At 46.7% G+C, this 20,288-nt stretch overlaps 2 protein-coding genes across 5 annotated transcripts in view; both read left to right on the plus strand.

The window, feature by feature from the left end:
- Positions 1-9,463, plus strand: part of LOC147708330 (uncharacterized) — a 68,830-nt gene extending 59,367 nt beyond the window's left edge. The window contains exon 3 of the mRNA XM_086925106.1: positions 9,438-9,463. Within this exon, the coding sequence (XP_086781232.1) occupies positions 9,438-9,463 (26 nt within the window). The remainder of the gene's footprint in view (positions 1-9,437) is intronic.
- LOC147708329 (FERM domain-containing protein 6-like) overlaps positions 1-20,288 on the plus strand; it is a 649,337-nt gene that overhangs the window by 184,834 nt on the left and 444,215 nt on the right. For all 4 annotated transcript variants that reach the window (XM_086927042.1, XM_086927044.1, XM_086927045.1 and 1 more), the window contains one exon: positions 12,987-13,066. In XM_086927042.1, coding sequence (XP_086783168.1) covers positions 12,987-13,066 — 80 coding nt within the window. The remainder of the gene's footprint in view (positions 1-12,986; positions 13,067-20,288) is intronic.

The raw sequence follows: 20,288 nt of genomic DNA on the forward strand, positions 1-20,288 counted from the left end.
TTGCCACTGTAGCTGTGTGGCCACCCAACCTGAAAAAGTATTTGCAGTACCCTTACATTAATGGAACTAGGATAGAAGCCCTGATGGATACATGTGCCAGTGTGACTATGGTGAGAAATACACTGGTTTCCCCAGAGCAATACTTGATTGGGAAACTCACCCAGTCACCAATGCTGACAGTGTTACCACTATTCCTCCTATGGCTATGGTGACATTAGGTTGGGGGGTGGGGGGTTACTGGCCTTAAACAGGTAGTGGTCTCTCAGAAGTTGCCAGCTGACTGTGTGCTTGGAAATGACCTAGAAACGTCAGCCGGGGCTGAGGTTGAGTAAGTAACCCATGCAGCCATGCTGGGTATCCCTGAATTGGTGTTTGTGCAAACAAGAGCACAGAGCAAAAAGAAGGGTGAACAAGTAGGTTTGGAGCCTGAAAGTATGGCCCAACCAACCAAGAGAAAAAGCAAGAAGACTGTGGGACAAGCTTCTACACAGCAAACCAATCAGGACCCCTCTCCTCAGGGAGAGGAATTCAACACCATAGAGGGAACTGAGCCCATGGAACTTGAGCCTTACCAGGTTTAACTCCTGGGCACTGGGGGACCTACTAGGGAAGAGCTGTGCCAGGGTCAGCAAGACTGCCCCACTCTTGAAAGCCTGAGGCAGCAAGCAGTTTCAGAAGCACATACCACTGTCAGTGGTACCCACAGAGCTTATTGGGAAGAGGGATTACTGTATGCTGAGGCATAAAACCCCGCTCCTGGATCCACCAAGAGAGGGGTAGTGCCACAGAAGTACAGGGAGTTCCTCCTAACTTTGGCTCATGACATCCCCCTAGTTGGACATCTGGGGAAAAACAAAACTTGGGAAAGGCTAGTTAGTCACTTCTACTGGCTCCAGATGCACCAAAAGGTGAAGGAGTTTGTGAGCTCCTGTGTTACCTGTCAGGCCAGTGGCAAGACAGGTGGCCACCCAAAGACCCCCCTGATACCACTGCCAGTGGTGGGGGTCCCCTTTGAAAGGGTAGGTGTGGACATTGTGGGTCCACTTGAACCTCCCACAGCATTAGGGAACAAATTCATTCTAGTAGTAGTGGATCAAGCTACTAGGTACCCTGAAGCAATTCTCCTTAGGACTACTGCAGCTCCTGCAGTAGCCAAGGCCCTCCTGGGTGTCTTCACCAGGGTAGGGCTTCCTAAGGAGGTGGCTTCAGACAGAGGTTCCAATTTCATGTCTGCTTACCTGAAACACATGTGGAAGGAGTGTGGGGTGCAGTACAGATTTACTACCCCATACCATCCACAAACCAATGGCCTTGTTGGGAGATTCAACAAGACATTGAAAGGCATGATCATGGGACTCCCTGAAAAACTCAAGAGGAGATGGGATGTCCTGAAGCCATTGCCTACTTTTCACTTATAGGGAAGTGCCACAGAAGGGAGTAGGGTTTTCCTCCTTTGAACTTCTGTTTGGTTATCCTGTAAGGGGACCACTGTGTCTTGTCAAAGAGGGTTTAGAGAGGCCTCCCTAGGAACCCAAGCAAGACATTGTGGACTATGTGCTTGGCCTAAGTTCCAGAATGGCTGAGTATATGGAAAAGGCATCCAAGAATCTTGAGGCCAGCCAGGAGCTTCAGAAGCACTGGTATGACCAAAAAGCTGCACTGGTTGAATTTCAACCTGGGCAACAGGTGTGGGCTTTGGAGCCAGTGGCACCAAGGGCCCTCCAAGACAGATGAAGTGGCACTTACCCTATCCTGGAGAAAAAGAGTGAGGTCACTTATTTAGTGGACCTGGGCACAAGCAGGACACCCAAAAGGGTTATCCATGTGAACCGCCTTAAACTCTACAATGACAGGGCTGACATCACCATGCTGACGGTGACTGAGGAACAGGAATCAGAAATTGAACCTCTCCCTGATCTCCTCTCTTACAGCCCAAAATATGGGTCAGTGATGGAGTAGTCTTTTCAGGCACCTCTCTGCCCAACAGCAGATTGACTGCAAGCAAGTCTTGCAACTGTATGCTAGTCTCTTTTCCCTGACCCCTGGTCTGATCAACTGGTGTACCCATGATGTGGACACTGGGGACAGTAACCCTGCCAAGAACAAGATCTATCGACAATCAGACCAAGTCAAGGAAAGCATCAAAGCTGAAGTCAGCAAGATGCTGGAGTTAGGGGTTATTGAACCCTCTGAGAGCCCCTGGGCTAGCCCAGTGGTTCTGGTCACCAACCCTCGTCCACAGGGTGGAAAGCGGGAGATGAGGTTCTGTGTGGACTATAGAGGGCTCAACTCTGTCACCAAGACAGATGCTCACCCCATTGCAAGAGCAGATGAGTTGAACAAGTTGGGGGCAGACACATTTCTCAGTACCTTTGACTTGACTGCAGGGTACTGGCAGATTGGCATGGCCCCAGGAGCAAAAGAGAAAACAGCATTCTCCATTCCTGATGGGCACTATCAGTTTACTGTAATGCCTTTTGGGCTAAAGAATGCCCCTGCCACCTTCCAGAGGTTGGTGAATCAAGTCTTGACTGGGTTGGAGTCCTTTAGTGCAGCTCATCTTGATGATATTGCTGTCTTTAGCTCCACCTGGCAGGATCACCAGATCCACCTTGGGAAGGTTTTACAAGCCCTGCAATCGGCAGGTCTAACTATCAAGGCATCCAAATACCAGATAGGGCAGGGCACTGTGGTGTGCCTGGGCCAACTTGTTGGTGGAGGCCAGGTACAACCCTTACAACCCAAGATCCAGAGTATCATGGAATGGGCAGCTCCAACAACCTAGACCCAAGTCAGGGCATTCCTTGGCTTGACTGGATACTACAGGAGGTTTGTGAAGGGATATGAGTCCATTGTGACTCCCCTCACAGAACTCACCTCCATGCCCAAGAAAGTAAACTGGACTGTTAGTTGCCAAAAGGCTTTTGACACCCTTAAAGAAGCAATGTGCTCAGCACCAATTCTAAAAGCCCCAGATTACTCCAAGCAGTTCATGGTGCAGACTGATGCCTCTGAGCTAGGGATAGGAGTGGACCTATCCCAGATCAATGAAGAAGGCCAAGACCAACCTGCTTCTTTTATAAGCAGGAGGCTACTCCCCAGAGAGCAGCCTTGGAGTGTCATTGAGAGGAAGGTCTTTGCTGTGGTTTGGTCCCTGAATAAGTTGAGGCCCTACTTGTTTGGAACTCAGTTACTGGTTCAAACTGACCACAGACCTCTCAGATGGCTAATGCAAATGAAAGGGGACAATCCCAAACTACTAAGATGGCCCATCTCCCTACAGGGAATAGACTTTGAAGTGGAACACCGACCAGGGACTGCCCATGCAAATGCAGATGGACTTTCCAGGTTCTTCCACTTAGACAATGAAGACTCCCTAGAGCAAGGTTAGTCTCATCACCTTTTGTTTGGGGGGTTGTGTGAGAAAGTGCCATCTTTCTTGCATGGTATGACCCCACTTTTTGCTGAATTGCTGATGTGCTTTGACTGAGTGTACCCTGGGCTCCTGCCAACCAGGTGCCCAGGGCCTGTGTTCCTTCCCTAATACTGTGTGAAACTAAAACCCAATTGGCATCTCTGGCCACCTGTCAGCCCCTATTAAAGGGTACCTAGGTACCCAGGGAATGGTGACCAGAGAAGACCCCTAAGGGCTGCAGCAGTTATTGTGCCACACTTAGGGGCCCTGTACCCTGACACCCACACACTGCCTTTGCAGGCTGAGTGTCTAAGTACAGAACTAAACAGAGAGTCGACATGGCACACATCCCTGTGTGCCATGCCCACAAGCTCACTGCCCTGGCATCCATAAGTCACCCCTCTAGCTGGGTGCCCTATGCCAGTGGTGTGGGCACAGGTGCATGAGCCCTGTGCCCCTACAGTACTCAGGGCCATTCCTGGGCTCTGTAAGTGCAGTGCTGCCATTAAGAGTATATGGTGCCGGGAGGTCGTCATTACAAACTCCACAGCACCATGATGGCTTCACTGAAGACTGAGAAGTTTGATATCAAACTTCTCAGCACATTAAACCTGCACTGATGCCAGTGTGGGATTTAATGTAAAATGCACGACAGAGGGCATCTTAGAGATGCCCCCTGAAACCTAACCAACTCCCAGAACCCTGACTGTGTGGCTGCCAAGGCTGTCACCACCAGACATGTTTCTGGACCCCTGGGTCGAGAGCCTGCCGCTCTCGGGGGCCTGAAACAATGCACATCCTGGGACGAGATGCCAAGCCTCCTCCCCCACGATGGGCAGGGGAAGCTTCAAAGGCACACCGCCTTTGTGAGCCTCTCCAGGCCACTTGCTGTACTCAGCAACTGGCCCCCACCGGTTCTGACCCCCACTCTGGCGGGAAGAACAGCGGGAAACCCAAAGTGAGGAAAGGGGGGGTGCCAGCCTATGCCAACCCCACCCCTCAGGTGGGAGAGGCGAGGTGAAGCACAACTCCGAACTCCGGCAATCTTGAAGATGGGGAGCACTGCCCAATCAAAGCTAGGCTCCTGCCCCCCCTCCCACAGGAGAGGAGCAGGCTATGGGGTGTACCCACCCCAGCACAGGGACCCATTGGTCCCTGCCCTACCTGTAACGCCCCTTAATTTAGTATTTAGGGGCACCCTGAACCTTCCTTCCTCAGATCCCGATTGCAACAAGAAAAAGAACAAGAAACAAGAAGACCTGCTGTGCAGCTGCTAACATAAGGATGACGCCCACTGACTTGGCCCCAAAACCCTACAGGCATGTTGATCCTTGAACCTGCTTCTGTGAAACTCCGGCGTCTCCTGCGAACAGCAACCTCGAAAACCCCGGAGGACCTGCCTGCCTTGAACCTTCCAAAAGACTGGGACTCCCACGTGCAGTGGTTCTGCTCAAACAGTAATGCCCCTGGTGCCAGCCAGGAACCGCAAATCCAGTCCACTCTGCTCCCGCCGACCCTGGCCTGTGCCAGAGTGAACCAAGACCGCGAGAACATCCCCACGGCGACTGGGATCCGAAGTCCAGTGCCCAAAGACCCGCCTCGATGAACCAGTCGATGCCTGCAGCCTCAGAACCAGGGACCCCCCCAACTACGACAAACTGAGGGTAAGATTTCCCAATGCCAAAAGACACCCCTGCACCTGGCGCATTGGGCCTCCTCTCTCTGCACCCGGCTGCCCCTGTGCCGCTGAGGGTGTAACTACTGTACCTTTCTGACCCTGGGAGACCCCTGAGTCTATGCCCAGAACCTTAACCCCACCAGTCGAGTACTTACCTAAAAGCCGATAACTCACTTTCCTTCCATAGGTTAACATTGACTGGTTTTCACTTGAAATTTCTTTTAAGTGTGGAGTTTTGAAACTTTAAAATATTCATCTAAAATCAACTGAATAACGAATTCCGAATTACTGCCCTGTGATCAGGAGAGAAGCCAGTAATGTACCTTTTAGCCCAGTACTGAACCGCAAAAATAATCCAAACTGTACTTACCAGTTACCTGCATTTTCTTCCATAGGAAACCATTGACTGTTTTTCTGTGAAATTTCTTCTAAGTGTCGATTTTTGCTAACTACAAATATTCTTTAAAATCGTACCAGACACCAAACCGTAATTACTTATCTGCCTTAGGTAGAGGACCCAGTGCTGAACTTAGGAGTCCAGTACTGGAATACAAAAGTAACAAGAACCTACATTACCTGTGACTTGAATTTCCTCCCATAGGAAAACATTGCTTGGTTCTAACTGAAAAGTTTTTAAGTGTCAACTTTGAAAATACATTTATATTCTTTAAAAATCACAACTGTAACCAAAACGCTTTTACTTAACTGTTTACAGCTTATGTCCCGGGACTGAATCCAGGATCCAGTCCTGAGGTTAGAAAAGTAATCCTTAAAGTAATCAATTACATTCATGTAAAAAAAACATTGAGCTCAACGTTAAATTGTGTTTGAAATTGTGTTGCCTATTGCAACCACTGTAGCTATTGTACTTACAAAGTCTATTGCCTTTTTGCAAAGTAATTACCTAAAGTCACGGATATTGAGAAAAGTATATTTTGATACCTGTTGGTTCTAAAATAAAACAACTATATCTTTTGATATAAAACAATTGGCCTAGAGTTCAGTCCTTGAGTGTGTGAAACCTTTTGCTGACTGAGTATGTACAACAAATGCTTTACACTGTCTTCTGATTCTGCCTTGCTGCTCGACCCAGCTACCACTTTGGAGAGTAAGGTTATATCTAACTTTAACCTCTGTCATACCTCTGGAGACTAGGGACTCTATACACACTGTACCTTCCTTTGGTATAGTATATATAGAGCCACTTTCTCACACATGCTTTTTGAGATTTTGTGTAAATCCGTTCAGTTGTTTTTGAGAAAAAAGTGTTTTAAGTGTGCTTGGATTGGGCATGAAGGGTTAACTCTGGGAAAAAATTAGAGATGTACTTCTGTGTAAAATGTAAAACATTTAAAAATGAACTGCTTCTGATTGGTCTAGGGATTTTTTTCTCCTTTTGCCATTTCAGTTCCCCAGTACTGGTACCAGACACCAGTACTGAAATGATCTGATTTGTTGGCTGTTTAAATGTTATGGCTGCCATTACAGGACTCGGAGATTGAGTTTCCATGCCCGATAAAAGATTTATTAAGGTCTTGTAAGGGCGGTGGTGTGTACATCTGACTCCCAGCACCATTTGGGAAGGGGTGTCCAAAGGGACCCCCCAAAGTAATAAAACAAAAAGCTTATTTTGTCATCTGTACCACCCTGTGGCTCACCATGGCCTCGGTGTGATATTGAGGTGCTCAAAGTAATAATAATAAAAAATGCTGTGTGTACTTGTGGTTAGCTACACTCCAGGGCGCTGGGTGCAGGCCCGTGCACAGGTGGGTAGGCCACCCCACTTGTGTGTGGCATTGCAACAGTTGGGTGCAGAGCCTGGCCTGCTGTCTGGCCAATCATAGCTTCACACAGCTTTTGGCCAGGTACAGCAGGTGTCGGCCACTGCCGGGAAGTTGGGGCAGATCCTAACCACAGGCTACAACCTGCACCCAACTGCCACTGTAAATGGCTTTTGGCCATGCACAGCAGTGGTGGACTACTCCTGGAGCGCGGGGTTGGGCTCAAACCTGTGGCCAACTTGCTGTGCAAAGTCAAAAGACTTGAACAGAGGTGGTTAGTCACTCTCCAGGGGGTTTAGTGCAGGTTGCATAATGGGGTTGGGCACGGGCTGAAGTTAGAATCTGATTAAAAATACACTGAAGAGAAAGATTAAGTGATGTTATAGTTACGTATAGCAATAAGATCTTTGATTACATTAAAAAACTGAAATTTACTGAACAAAACAAAGGCTAAAATAACGTTATTGTTAGGTGTTGATGAACAGAAATTCACAGTTATAGTTTAGTGAACTAACTATAATACGAGCCACCATTTTGCATTGCTTAAGACCTCACACATGACATCACTCATGACATGTTAAATTACATAATTGATAACATCTTTGATGACATCTCAAATCACTTTATTGATTACCTCAATGATGACATCATGCAATCATCGTAAAAGTGTCCTATAGGCTTTGTGAACTGCAAGTACTTCAAAAAGCTACATTTTTGTATCACCAATCAAGAGATAGTGAGCAAAATCTTTGCCCACATCCTAGACACATAACATACCTGCCAATCAATCAATCAATCAGTCATTCGAAAAGTTTTATTTCAGGCACCAAAGTGACCTTAAAAGCACACATTAAAAACAGCAAGGATAAGCAGCAAATTGGTCTCTCTAATTGTGAGAACATATACGAAATGAGTCAGGCTTACAACCGCAGTGTGAGTTCAACCATCTCCAAATGGGCTACTCCTACATTTTACAATATTGACAAATCTGAAATTCCTAAAAATCTTCAGCAAAGTTCTAGAAATAAACATCCACACCTTATAAAGGCCCTCTTTACTAAGAATTTGTCTATAGCACCATCTAACAACCATTTATACGAGCATGTGCCCAGAATACCTCTTGTGTGTAATACAATGTAAATAAAAGCTTTGGCTTTTCGGACAGTTATTTGTGACATGTGTTTCCTTTTGCCAAATGTTTCAAGAATCCGCTGGGGGGACTGGCAGTCTAATTAGGAGGTCCAAAAGCCCGTGCTACTGGACAGAATCAAAGTTTCAACAAGGGGCTAATGTTCCTATGAAGGATAAAGAGGAAGGCACAATCTTTCAAAGGGTGGAGAGTACCTTGGGTCAGAGTACTAGATCAATACAGTCAGCTGGACTGTTCACAGTGCCCTCACACATTCCTTAGAGGATTTCATGCTTCATCATAGGGAGGTGCTCCTCTTCGGGCCAGCGCTGCAATGCTCTATGGGTCCCCCAAAGGGTCACTTTGGTGGAGATCTTTTTAGAGGATGCCGCACAATGAATGCAGGTGAGGCGGTTCGTGAAGTGAGGGTCATTTGCCTTACATGTCTTCCATGTTTTGCTGCATAATAACTGTACATGAATTGTCTGTCTGTTAGATAACATCAGCACTTTTGAGGCACGTTTGTCCGGGGTCACTTTCAGATATTTCCATGTGTTTGTGTATCTTCTGTGTTTCGATGTCAGTAACCAGAGTCAAGATAAAGATGGTCACTCGCTCCCTACAGCGTGCTCGCAAGAGGCATTATGTTTGAATGCAGGGATCTGGGAATGTGCAACACAACCTCGCAATTAGAAAAAATGTAAAATATTAGATGCTTAACATTTGCACTGTCTATATCTACCGTGTCAATTGCCAGTACCATGATTAGGAAGGTTACTTCCTCCTCCACAGAGTGCACCTATGGGGGCATGATGTTCTATGATTGGGATCTGCTGGGGAACCAATCATCTATGCGGATCTAGAAAACCTAGGAACACACTATCTCATCTGCAATAGCATAGCAAAGATTACCCTTGTTACCACCCTACACCTATCGTAGGGGGCAAAGTCTTCCTGCAACAGTAACGTGCCCTAAGCCATACATCTGAATAATACATACACACTGACTGACACTCATACTAGCACCCACGTTAGTCATGATAGATTTTGGAGTCCTCATAACTATGTTATTGCCTTAGATACATATTCCTGGTACTAAGCAGTGAGTTATTTTGCTAACCATGGGTACCTAAGTCACAGTGACAACATCTCCTGCGGACATCCCTGTGTCGGCCCACCTTGGGCACTACTCATCTGTACTCACCTGTGCCTTATTCATTTTAGATCCAAGCATTACATTCTTGATTCAAGCCTTCAACCTTTTGATCCAAGCATTCAATTTGCACATGCTTTTTTTAAATGTCCTCTTGCTCTACATGGTTTAGGGTACTACCTTATGAGCCAATGACTTAGGGACATCACTGGTAGATCCCTGTCTACTCCATCTTGATTTTTTGATTTTTTTATCTTGTCTTTGTTTCTACCTCTCTACAGGTTGGATACAGAACAGCACACAGTAGGCAGCACCTAGGGGCACCAATATTAGTGTGGGGTAGTTTGTCCACTACACATGTTTTTTTCATCCAGATGAAGCGCCCCAGATCCTTATGACCAGATTAGGTGTGAAACATGTCGACTTTCCTTTGTGTGAAGGGGTCCCACTCCTGTGACAACAGGAGATCCATCCTGGTCTTAATACTCAGACTACCAGGTTTCCTTTGAAACTCCAAGGTAGCAATAACCTGCCAACAGGTTTTTATCCCTTGCAAGGCGGTCTCCCCATTAAAGTATAGTGCAGTATCTCCCTTACCAGTTATGGGGCCAGATGTACGACAGAATATTGCATGCGCAAACAGGTTTGCGCCCCGTTTGCGCATGCAATTTTCATCTGGGCCATGTACTAACAAGGGGACCACTACCTGCCCTTAAATAATGGAAAAAAGTTTCACTTTTTTTTTTTAATGCATCCAGTTTTCCTTTAAGGAAAATGGGCTGCTTTTGAAAAAAAACCTGCTTTATTGACAAGCAGTCCCAGACATGGAGGTGTGCTGAGCCCAGGCCAGCCATTTCCAATGGAGTCGCAAATTGTGAGTGCCTCATTAATATTCATGAGGCTCGCATTTTGGGATCCCATTGGGAATCGCAATCAGTGTGTCTAACACTGTTGTACATTGTAAATTGTGGCTCACAATTTGCGACTCACAATCGAGCGCAAATTGCGAGATGCAATTTACACTACTTGTACATCTGGCCCTTAATCCTTTATCTCACACCCCACCACCTCAGGAACCACCTCACCGCATTCATCGTACGGCATCCTCTAAAAAGCTTTCCTCCAAAGTGACCCTTTGAGGGACTGGTAGGGCATTGCAGCGCTGGTCTGACAAACAGCACCGCCCTAAGATGAACCATGCGGTACAAAAGGGGGCAGTGATGGACGGAGCATCTGAACCAATCAAACACTCACACCCAGTCAAGAGATCTGGGTTTAATCCATCACCGTTCTTTAACCCACTCTGCCACCCCAGTTCAGACATGGCCATATGCAAATCAGTCTGGCCCTGTGCCTCATGGGAACAGTCCAGCCCGAACTGCCAAGCCATGCCTTCCCTGGACCGGAAACAAGCTTCCGTGGACCGGTTTCTGGCATTTCAGCCGTCTTCAGCCCGGCTTGCTTGAATCCAGTGGCAAAGTGAGCAAGGGACTCACGTCTGAGCATACCCTGCCAATTTATGGCGAACAAAGCGGTACAAAAGGGGGTGGTGATGGACGGAGCATCAGAACCAATCAAACACTCACACCCAGTCAAGAGATCTGGGTTTAATCCATCACCGTTCTTTAGCCCACTCTGCCACCCCAGTTCAGACATGGCCATATGCAAATCAGTCTGGCCCTGTGCCTCATGGGAACAGTCCAGCCCGAACTGCCAAGCCAAGCCTTCCCTGCACCGGAAACAAGCTTCCGAGGACCGGTTTCTGGCATTTCAGCCGTCTTCAGCCCGGCTTGCTTGAATCCAGTGGCAAAGTGAGCAAGGGACTCACGTCTGAGCATACCCTGCCAACTTATGGCGAACAGAGCGGTACAAAAGGGGGTGGTGATGGACAGAGCATCTGAACCAATCAAACACTCACACCCAGTCAAGAGATCTGGGTTTAATCCATCACCGTTCTTTAGCCCACTCTGCCACCCTAGTTCAGACATGGCCATATGCATATCAGTCTGGCCCTGTGCCTCATGGGAGCAGTCCAGCCGAACTGCCAAGCCATGCCTTCCCTGGACCGGAAACAAGCTTCCGAGGACCGGTGAATCCGAAACCGGTCCCAGGAGGCTTGTTTCCGGTCCAGGGAAGTCATGGCTTGGCAGTTTGGGCTGGACTGTTCCCATGAGGCACAGGGTCAGGCTGATTTGCATATGACCATGTCTGAACTGGGGTGGCTGAGTGAGCTAAAGAATGCTGATGGATTAAACCCAGATTAGTTGACTGGGGTGAGTGTTTGATTGGCTCAAACGCTCCGTCCATCATCCCCTTTTGTATTGCTTTGTTCGCCCTAAGTTGGCAGGGTATGCTCAGACGTGAGTCCCTTGCTCACTTGGCCACTGGATTCAAGATAGCCTGGCTGATGAGGATTATGAATCCGAAACCGGTCCCAGGATGCTTGTTTCTGGTCCAGGGAAGACATGGCTTGGCAGTTTGGGCTGGACTGTTCCCATGAGGCACAGGGTCAGACTGATTTGCATATGGCCATGTGTGAACTGGGGTGGCTGAGTGAGCTAAAGAATAGTGATGGATTAAACTCAGATTAGTTGACTGGGGGCGGGTGTTTGATTGGCTCAAACGCTCAGTCCATCATCCCCTTTTGTATTGCTTTGTTCGCCCTAAGTTGGCAGGGTATGCTCAGACGTGAGTCCTTTGCTCACTTGGCCACTGGATTCAAGATAGCCTGGCTGATGAGGATTATGAATCCGAAACCGGTCCCAGGATGCTTGTTTCTGGTCCAGGGAAGACATGGCTTGGCAGTTCGGGCTGGACTGTTCCCATGAGGCACAGGGTCAGACTGATTTGCTTATGGCCATGTCTGAACTGGGTGGTGGAGTGAGCTAAAGAATGGTGATGGATTAAACCCAGATTAGTTGACTGGGGGTGAGTGTTTGATTGGCTCAAACGCTCCGTCCATCATCCCCTTTTGTATTGCTAAGATGAACCATGACATCCTCTAGGGGATGTGTGAGGGCACTATGAATAGTCCAGCTGACTGTCGCGCTCTAGTACTCTGATCCAAGGTACTCTCCACCCTCTGAGAGATTGTGGCTTTTTCTTTATCCTTCATAGGAACATTGGCCCCTTGTTGAAAATCTGGCTTTAAGCCACAACCTACTTTAAAACATTCCTTGGCAACCCACATCAATTGTGCTCAGTCTTTGCATTGTTTAACATGGAATCCAACAATAAGCTTGTACGTGGTAAGGAACGTTTTCACACACTTTGCTACACCACTGTCGTCCATATGAAAGATATAGGCTAATCTGTGCAAAAAAGCATGTGAAATTTCAAATGCGCCAAACTATCCAAATGTTATGGGACTGGTGGAAGAAAGGGAGTAATTTAGTATAGACATGTTTAAAACCATGGGAAAATACGGGTGTAAAAATAAGAACTTTACAGTTTTCTCAACTGTATATATACGTACTACATGCAGTATCAAGAATATGCACTCATAAGGTTAGGGAAGTAGGTGCAATCAGTAATGTATATGAATCCCATCTATAGTCACACACACTATGATATTCGTAGTTTACTCTTGCCTGTGACAGGAATGCATATAAATATATGATCAATCGTAAAGTACAACGATGTATAGGTGTAAGCTAAGCATGTCGTGTTTTTCAGACCTTTTCCTTCCCTTTGTGAAAAATGTTTTTCCACCTGCTCAAGTAAAATGGCAGTTATTAATGTAAAACTGAGGATGAGTCCGTATAGGCTGCCTGCTGCTTCTCTGCTGATGGGAGATGTACTATCTAAGATAAATGTTCTTCTTTTTACAGACAATGAATATGTTTACATGGACTTGGACCAAAAGATCAGCAAATATTTTCCCAAAGAATGGAAGAAGGAGATAAGTAAAGTAAGTCCACCTTTGTGAATGCATTGATTTGGAAGCAGTAAGAAGTAGAAGTTGCAACATTTTTTTCCAGTACCAAAGCATTGATCAATGAGTGATTTTCAACAGTGATTCTTAATGATAGACTGTTCTTTTTTTATAACTTTAAATTTGAAATCCCTTATACAGATCGTCTTTCGTACCTTTAAAGTAGTGGAGAGATTATTTTTGGTTTGATGTTTTTTTTAATTGAATATCAGATATGTTACTCATTAGGGCTTAGAAAGAATATGTTAAGTATTAACCTAATCACTTTCTAACTTTGCTTCACAGTTTAAGCTTTACTTTCTGAACTCCATTTGTTTAAACATTCAGGCAATTAACACAGTCTAACAGTCTAGATTCTTGGAATGTAAGACCTTTGCGTTCTTCAATCTGACTGTCAATCAATTATTCAGAATTTATAAAGCACGGGCAGTCACCCGATAGGGTATCCAGGCACTTGCAGGCCATTTGGAATTCCAGAAGTGAGGTGATGGTCCGAAGGTGCTTGGGGAGGCTATTCCAGGTCTTTGCTGTGGTTTGGGGGAAGGAGCATAGTCTCTTGATGGTTGCTGGAAGTTCAGGAGGTGGATAATTTAGGTGAGTCCTTGGTTGCGTAGAACCTTGTGTGCATGGGTCAGCAACTTGAACTGGTATCTCTCAGGCACGGCCCGTGCCGGGCGTTATACCGGGCGGTGACGTCAGGCAGGGGAGGGTCAGGGTGGGGGGTTGTAAAATGCAGGATATGGACCATTAGAGGTAAGTACCGAAAAAAATAAATACAACGAATTTCGTTGCCCACGCTGCATCGCCAAATGTGATGCAGCGTAGACAACGAAATTCGTTTTTTTTTTTTTCGGTACTTACCTCTAATGGTCCATATCCCGCATTTTACAGCCCCCCACCCTGACCCTTCCCTGCCTGACGTCACCGCCCCAGTATAACGCCCGGCACGGGCCGTGCCTGGTATCTCTTCTGTAAGGAAAGCCAGTGGGGTTTCCTGAGGTGAGGTGTGATGTGGGTTCGTCGGGGAAGGCTGAGGATAAGTCTGGCTTTGGCGTTCTGTATGGTCTGAAGTCTCTGTAGAACATGTTCAAGTTCAAGTTCATAAATTTGTATAGCGCACTACTCACCCAGAGGGTCTCAAGGTGCTTGAGGGAGGGTGGGTGCATTACTTATCGAATAGCCAGGTTTTCAGCTGCTTTCTGAAGGAGAGGTGGTTCTGTGTGAGGCGGAGGTGAGTGGGGAGAGAATTCCAGGTTTTGGCCGCTAAGTAGGAAAAAGATCTTCCTCCCATGGTGGATCTTTTGATGCGCAGAGTTAGGGCGAGGGCTTGATTGGATGACCGAAGTTGGCGGGTGGGTGTGTAGAAGGACAGTCGTTTGTTGAGGTATTCGGGTCCAAGGTCGTAGAGGGCCTTGTGTGCGTGGGTGAGAAGACGGAACGTTATTCTCTTGTTGACGGAAAGCCAGTGGAGATCTTTCAGGTGACCGGAGATATGAGCTTGACGGGGTATGTCGAGTATGAGTCTGGCTGAGGCATTTTGAATGCGTTGGAGTTTTTTCTGTAGTTTGGCTGTGGTTCCGGCGTAGAGGGTGTTTCCATAATCTAGTCGGCTAGTGACTAGTCCGTGGGTGATTGTCTTTCTTGTTTCGGTGGGGATCCAGCGGAAGATTTTTTTGAGCATGCGTAAGATGTTGAAGCAAGATGATGAGACGGCGTTGACTTGTCTGGTCATCGAGAGGGAGGAGTCCAGGATGAAGCCCAGGTTACGTGCGTGGTCCGTAGGTGTGGGTGCTGTGCCCAGAGCTGGTGGCCACCATGAGTCGTCCCATGCAGAGGGGGATGATCCTAAGATGAGGACTTCCGTTTTGTCCGAGTTTAGTTTTAAGCGACTGTTCTTCATCCATTCGGCTACTTCTTTCATTCCTTCGTGTAGGTTGGTTTTGGCGGTGTTAGTGTCATTGGTGAGGGAGCGGATTAGTTGGGTGTCATCAGCATAGGAGATGATGATGAGGTTGTGATGGCATGCGATGGATGCAAGGGGACTCATGTACACGTTGAAGAGGGTGGGACTGAGTGATGATCCTTGTGGTACGCCGCAGATGACTTCGGTGGCCTCTGATTTGAAGGGAGGAGGCGGACTCTCTGGGTTCTTCCGGCGAGGAACGAGATGAACCAGTCCAATGCTTTTCCTTGTATTCCAATGTTGTTGAGGCGTTGTATGAGGGTGTTATGACAGACTGTGTCGAAGGCGGCGGAGAGGTCAAGTAGGATGAGGGCAACTGTTTCTACGTTGTTCAGTAGCGTTCGGATGTTGTCTATAGCAGCGATGAGGGCGGTTTCTGTGCTGTGTTTGGCTCGAAAGCCGGACTATTAGGGGTCAAGTGAATTGTTGGATTCAAGGAAGGCGGCGAGCTGACTATTGACGGCTTTCTCGATGACTTTGACCGGGAAGGGGAGGAGCGAGATGGGGCGGTAGTTCTTAAGTTCAGCAGGGTCTGCTGTGGGTTTCTTCAGTAGTGCGCTGAGTTCGGCATGTTTCCAGCTTTCTGGGAAGGTAGCCGAGGTGAAGGAGCAGTTGATGACATCGCGGAGATGGGGTGCGATGATGGAGTCTGCTTTGTTGAAGATGTGGTGGGGGCAGGGGTCGATTGGTGAACCTGAGTGGATGGAGTTCATCAGACGGATGGGGTCTTCAGTCGTGATTGGGTTCCAGGCGCAAAGGTTGTGAGAGTGCTGTTTTGGTTCGGAGGTGGGTGGAGTGTGTTCTTCTTTGGACAGGTTCTCAAAGCTGCTATGAATGTCGGCGATTTTGTTGTGGAAGAAAGACGATAGTGAGTCGCAGAGGTCTTGGGAGGGAGTGATGTCGTTGGTGCCGGCGGTGGGGTTGGTGAATTCTTTGACGATGTTGAATAATTCCTTGCTGTTGTGGGTGTTGTTGTCGAGTCGATCCTTGAATGCTGATTTCTTGGTGGATCGGATCAGTTGGTGGTGTTTGCGGGTGGCGTCCTTGAAGGTGGTCAGGTTGTTAGTGGTTGGGTTTTTTCTCCAGGTTTTCTCGAGGGTGCGACATAACTTCTTGGATTTCTTAAGGTCATCGTTGAACCAGGGGGCCTTTTTTTTACCTTGTTTGATCTGGTGGTTTTTCAGGGGTGCTAATTCGTCTGCGCTGTGGGTGATCCATTGTGTGAGTTTGGTGGCAGCTTGGTTTGGGTCCGATGATGTGGCTGGGGGGTTTTGATTAAGCGATGTGAAGAGTTGGTCGGTGGTGATTTTGTTCCAGTTTCTTCGGGGAATAGGTTGTGGTGGGATGTGGGTCGTGGTCTTTTTGTAGTTGAAGTGAACACAGCTGTGCAGTGATTCTTCCGTAGAGGGCATTGGCATAGTCAAGTCGGCTGTGAGGGCTTGTGTCACATTGCGTCTCGTGTGTAGGGGTAGCCACTTGACGATCTTATGTAACATGCACAGAGCGAGGAAGTAGGGGGAGGCTGTGGCTCACTGGTTAGAGGCGGCAGACCCGGGAGCAGAAGTCGGCCGGGACCAGGGTTCAATTCCCGACGCGGCAGGGTCGTGGACTTTGGTCAGCGGACTCGATAATTCTCGCTTCGGTGCCTACTCTAATCAGGGGTCCCACTCGGCAACTCTGGGCATCAGCTTGCTTAATCTCCACAACGGCCCCTCCAACGCTGGGGATGCTTGGCTCCACCTTGGGGACTCCCAGCAGGGACCATCCCACAGGGAAAGCCAGGACGGGTTCCCCAGCGTTACACAGCGCCAGGAAACCTCCGGGTAACAGTGCGCTTTACAAGCTCAAACATAATAATAATAAAGGAGATGGCATTGAGCTGTGATTTCATGATGAGCTTGCTTTGCAAGAAGTGGATTATTTTATAATTTCTGTGTTTACGTAGGGCAGGCAGGTTTGTAATACATACATCTTTGAGTACCTTTTTTCATTGTCTGGGTTTGAGAGTTTCCTGAATGGTCTAAACATAGTCATGAACCAATTTATCATTTCTAGCATTCATGGCAGTAGTATTTTTCACATTTTATATATCAGTGTGGGCTTGACAATATATTTTGTCTTCCTCTTGGTCGATGTTACAGCGTGTGTAATTTCATTTTCAGAATTGCAGTTGAGTTTGTGGTTGAAATCAGGGCTGCAGACAGCACTTAAAGTAGTATTAATTAACACCTTACTTTGGATGTTAGGAGCAAAATCATTTATTTTGTATATTTAAAACCATTTTTGGATGTTAGGAGTAAAAAAAATTAAATAGTCATTTTAATTTGCAAAATCCATTTTATTTGGCAAGAAATATATTTGCTGAAAGATATCAATTTTTAGTAACTACTTTGCCAAATGAAATTTCTTTCGTTGCACTTTACTGTGTATGAAATTAACTGGACCTGTATGTCGTGATTTCACTGCAGAACACACCGTGCATGCCATGCCATGAGGTGCTCCCCTAATGCTCAATAGAGGTGGGAGGGCCAAAAAATGAACAGGACCAGTAGAGCCAGAGCCGAACCAGAGCAGAGCCAAGGTTCTGGCCTGGCTATCCCAGCCACTGCACTAGCCGAGCCCTGAAAATGTGCTATGTCAAATATGAAAAAAAGTGTATTGACATGTAGAAGCTTTGACATCAATCCATCACATTGTAGCACTGCACTGAGATGCACTTATTACAAGTGATAGTTTTATACATAAACCATTAGTATACTAACAAGGAAAGATAGTTGTCATGTACATGGCCTGTACATGGCCTAGATTATGAGAGAGCAATATTATAGCCTACTAAATCACACACAAGCTCAACTGGTATTCTGAACTCACATTTTTAAAAGTGTTTTTTAAGGGGTAAAAATGGGTTTTGGTGCAATAAAAGGTTTGCCTAAGATAATACAATTTAAGCGGGTAAGTCACAATTTATCCACATTTTCTGGCTTCACTTTGTACCAAATAGCCACTAAAATGGTATCTATTTGTCTTGAATGTTTGATGTTAACACTTTGTCTTTACCTCTTTGTGCATTTTTCTCAACCCTATGATATTGTGGCACTTTACATGACCAGTTACATTACACAAGATCACATTCATTTTTAAAAGCACTGTCAGATAATAATAAATTTCTTTATTCGGAGTTTCAAAATTAGAAATCCATAAAAGCAGTATTAATACATGATAATTTAATCCTTTAAAAATTTGTAATCATAGAATTATATAATACAGAAAGGAATTATTCACAGTTCATTTAAGGTGCACTAATCAAATGGAAATTACTTTACAAATTTTTCCTGTGTCTGAATATACATTTCAAGAAGTTTAGTACGTGATAGCAGGTAATTTCTGTGTCTAGGAGCTGTAGACACAACATAGCAGGACGGCATTGTCTGAAACCCCAAGATTTTAATAGGGATAATAACCACAGTTTTCGATGTTCATTATAAAATTTGCAGAACATAACTACATGTAGGGTGGATTGTGCAGACTTTTCGTCGCAAGGACAAGGGGGTAGATTTGGATCCCATGCGTTCATTACTGGGAATGCTGTTAATCTGTGAAATAGGTTTAATCTAAATCTTGTCAGAAGGAAACGATCAAAAATACTGATTTCAAGATTTAGGTAGGGCTGAATTGAAAAAGTGGATTGTACCATTATAGCATGTTGAACAGATGGTTTGCCTGCTTCAGAGAGAAGTCTTAGATTGTCCAAATGTCCCAGGGCCAGAACTTTTAACTCCTTTTTCGAAAGCTCGCAGATCTTTTCAGGAGTGGAATAGTATTTCTCTAACCCTAGGTCAATAAGGAAGTTCTTAATGTAGGCTAGCCATTTTATTTTTAAAGCATGGTCTAGTGTCATAGCGTCTGCCACTATCAACTTGGTGAGAGCGTTTTTTTTTCCGAGGTCCAGATGCGGCGCCATAAAAGTAGAGGTTGTATTTTTGCCAGATCTTCAATGTATGGAACGCCTAGCGAGCATCTCGAGCAGAGAATTGACAAAGCTGATAATACCAGCCGGGAACTCTTTAGAATTGTGAAGGAGTTTGTCAATCCGGTTGTAGGTACCCCTGTCCATTCACACACGGAAGAATGGATTAAACAGCTTGCCGACTTTTTTGTGGCCAAAATTTTAAAGATTCAGGACACCTTCTCATCTGTGGATTCCCGAATAGCTGACCCCGCTTTGGGGGGTAAGTCTACCTATTCGGATCCTTCACAGGCTGAATCTGGGCCCCTACTATCTGTCTTTCCCCAGCTGTCCTGTGAGACTTCGCTTGAGCTGTTATCTCGGCTGCAATCTGGCTCGCCTCTGGATGCTTGTCCGGCGAAATGCTTGGGCAGGGTGGCCTCAGCGTTGAACAGCTTGCTGAACCCCCTGCTTAATCTTTCTTTGAGCTCAGGGGTGGTTCCACGACAGTGGAAACACGCACTCATTCTGCCGTTGATTAAGAAGCCTCTGCTCGACCCCCTGCAATGGGCTAACTACAGACCGATCTCCCTCCTCCCTGCTCTGGCGAAGGTGTTGGAGAAACATGTTCAACATACTCTGTCCACCTTTATTGAGAACAACAAACTGCTGCATGACTCCCAGTCCGGCTTTCGTGCGAACTACAGCACGGAGACCGCTCTGGTAGAGGTTTCCGACGCCATCAGGGAGACGCTCGATCATGGGGGAAAGGCGTTGTTAGTCATGTTGGACCTATCGGCGGCTTTCGACACCGTCCCACACGCAGGTCTCCTCTCAAGACTCAGGGAGATTGGTCTGCGAGGGACGGTGTTGGACTGGTTTCAATCCTTTCTTGCCGACCGCCGACAGGTGATCTGGGCTCCGCCGTTCTCGGCCGAAATGCCTTCGCTGGAGGTGGGGGTGCCTCAAGGTTCTATCTTGAGCCCCACCATTTTCAACATATATATGGCCCCTCTAGCGGAGGTAGCGGAGGCGTTTGGGGCCCGGGTCATCTCATATGCTGATGACACCCAGCTTTTGTTCACCTGCAGGAAGGGAGAGGTCTTCAACGGCGGCAGAATTAAGGACTGTCTGAGTGCAGTCTTTGCGTGGTTCCAGCGGCACAGCCTGAAATGCAACTCAGACAAATCTGAGCTGCTTTTTTTCGGCTGTGCCCCAGACCCGGGTTGGAAGACATGGTGGCCCCAGGACATGTTCCCCCCAGAGAAACCATCTACTCAGGTAAAAAA

This window comes from Lissotriton vulgaris, chromosome 6 (assembly GCF_964263255.1).
Source record: "Lissotriton vulgaris chromosome 6, aLisVul1.2, whole genome shotgun sequence".
Classification (NCBI taxonomy): Eukaryota; Metazoa; Chordata; class Amphibia; order Caudata; family Salamandridae; genus Lissotriton; species Lissotriton vulgaris.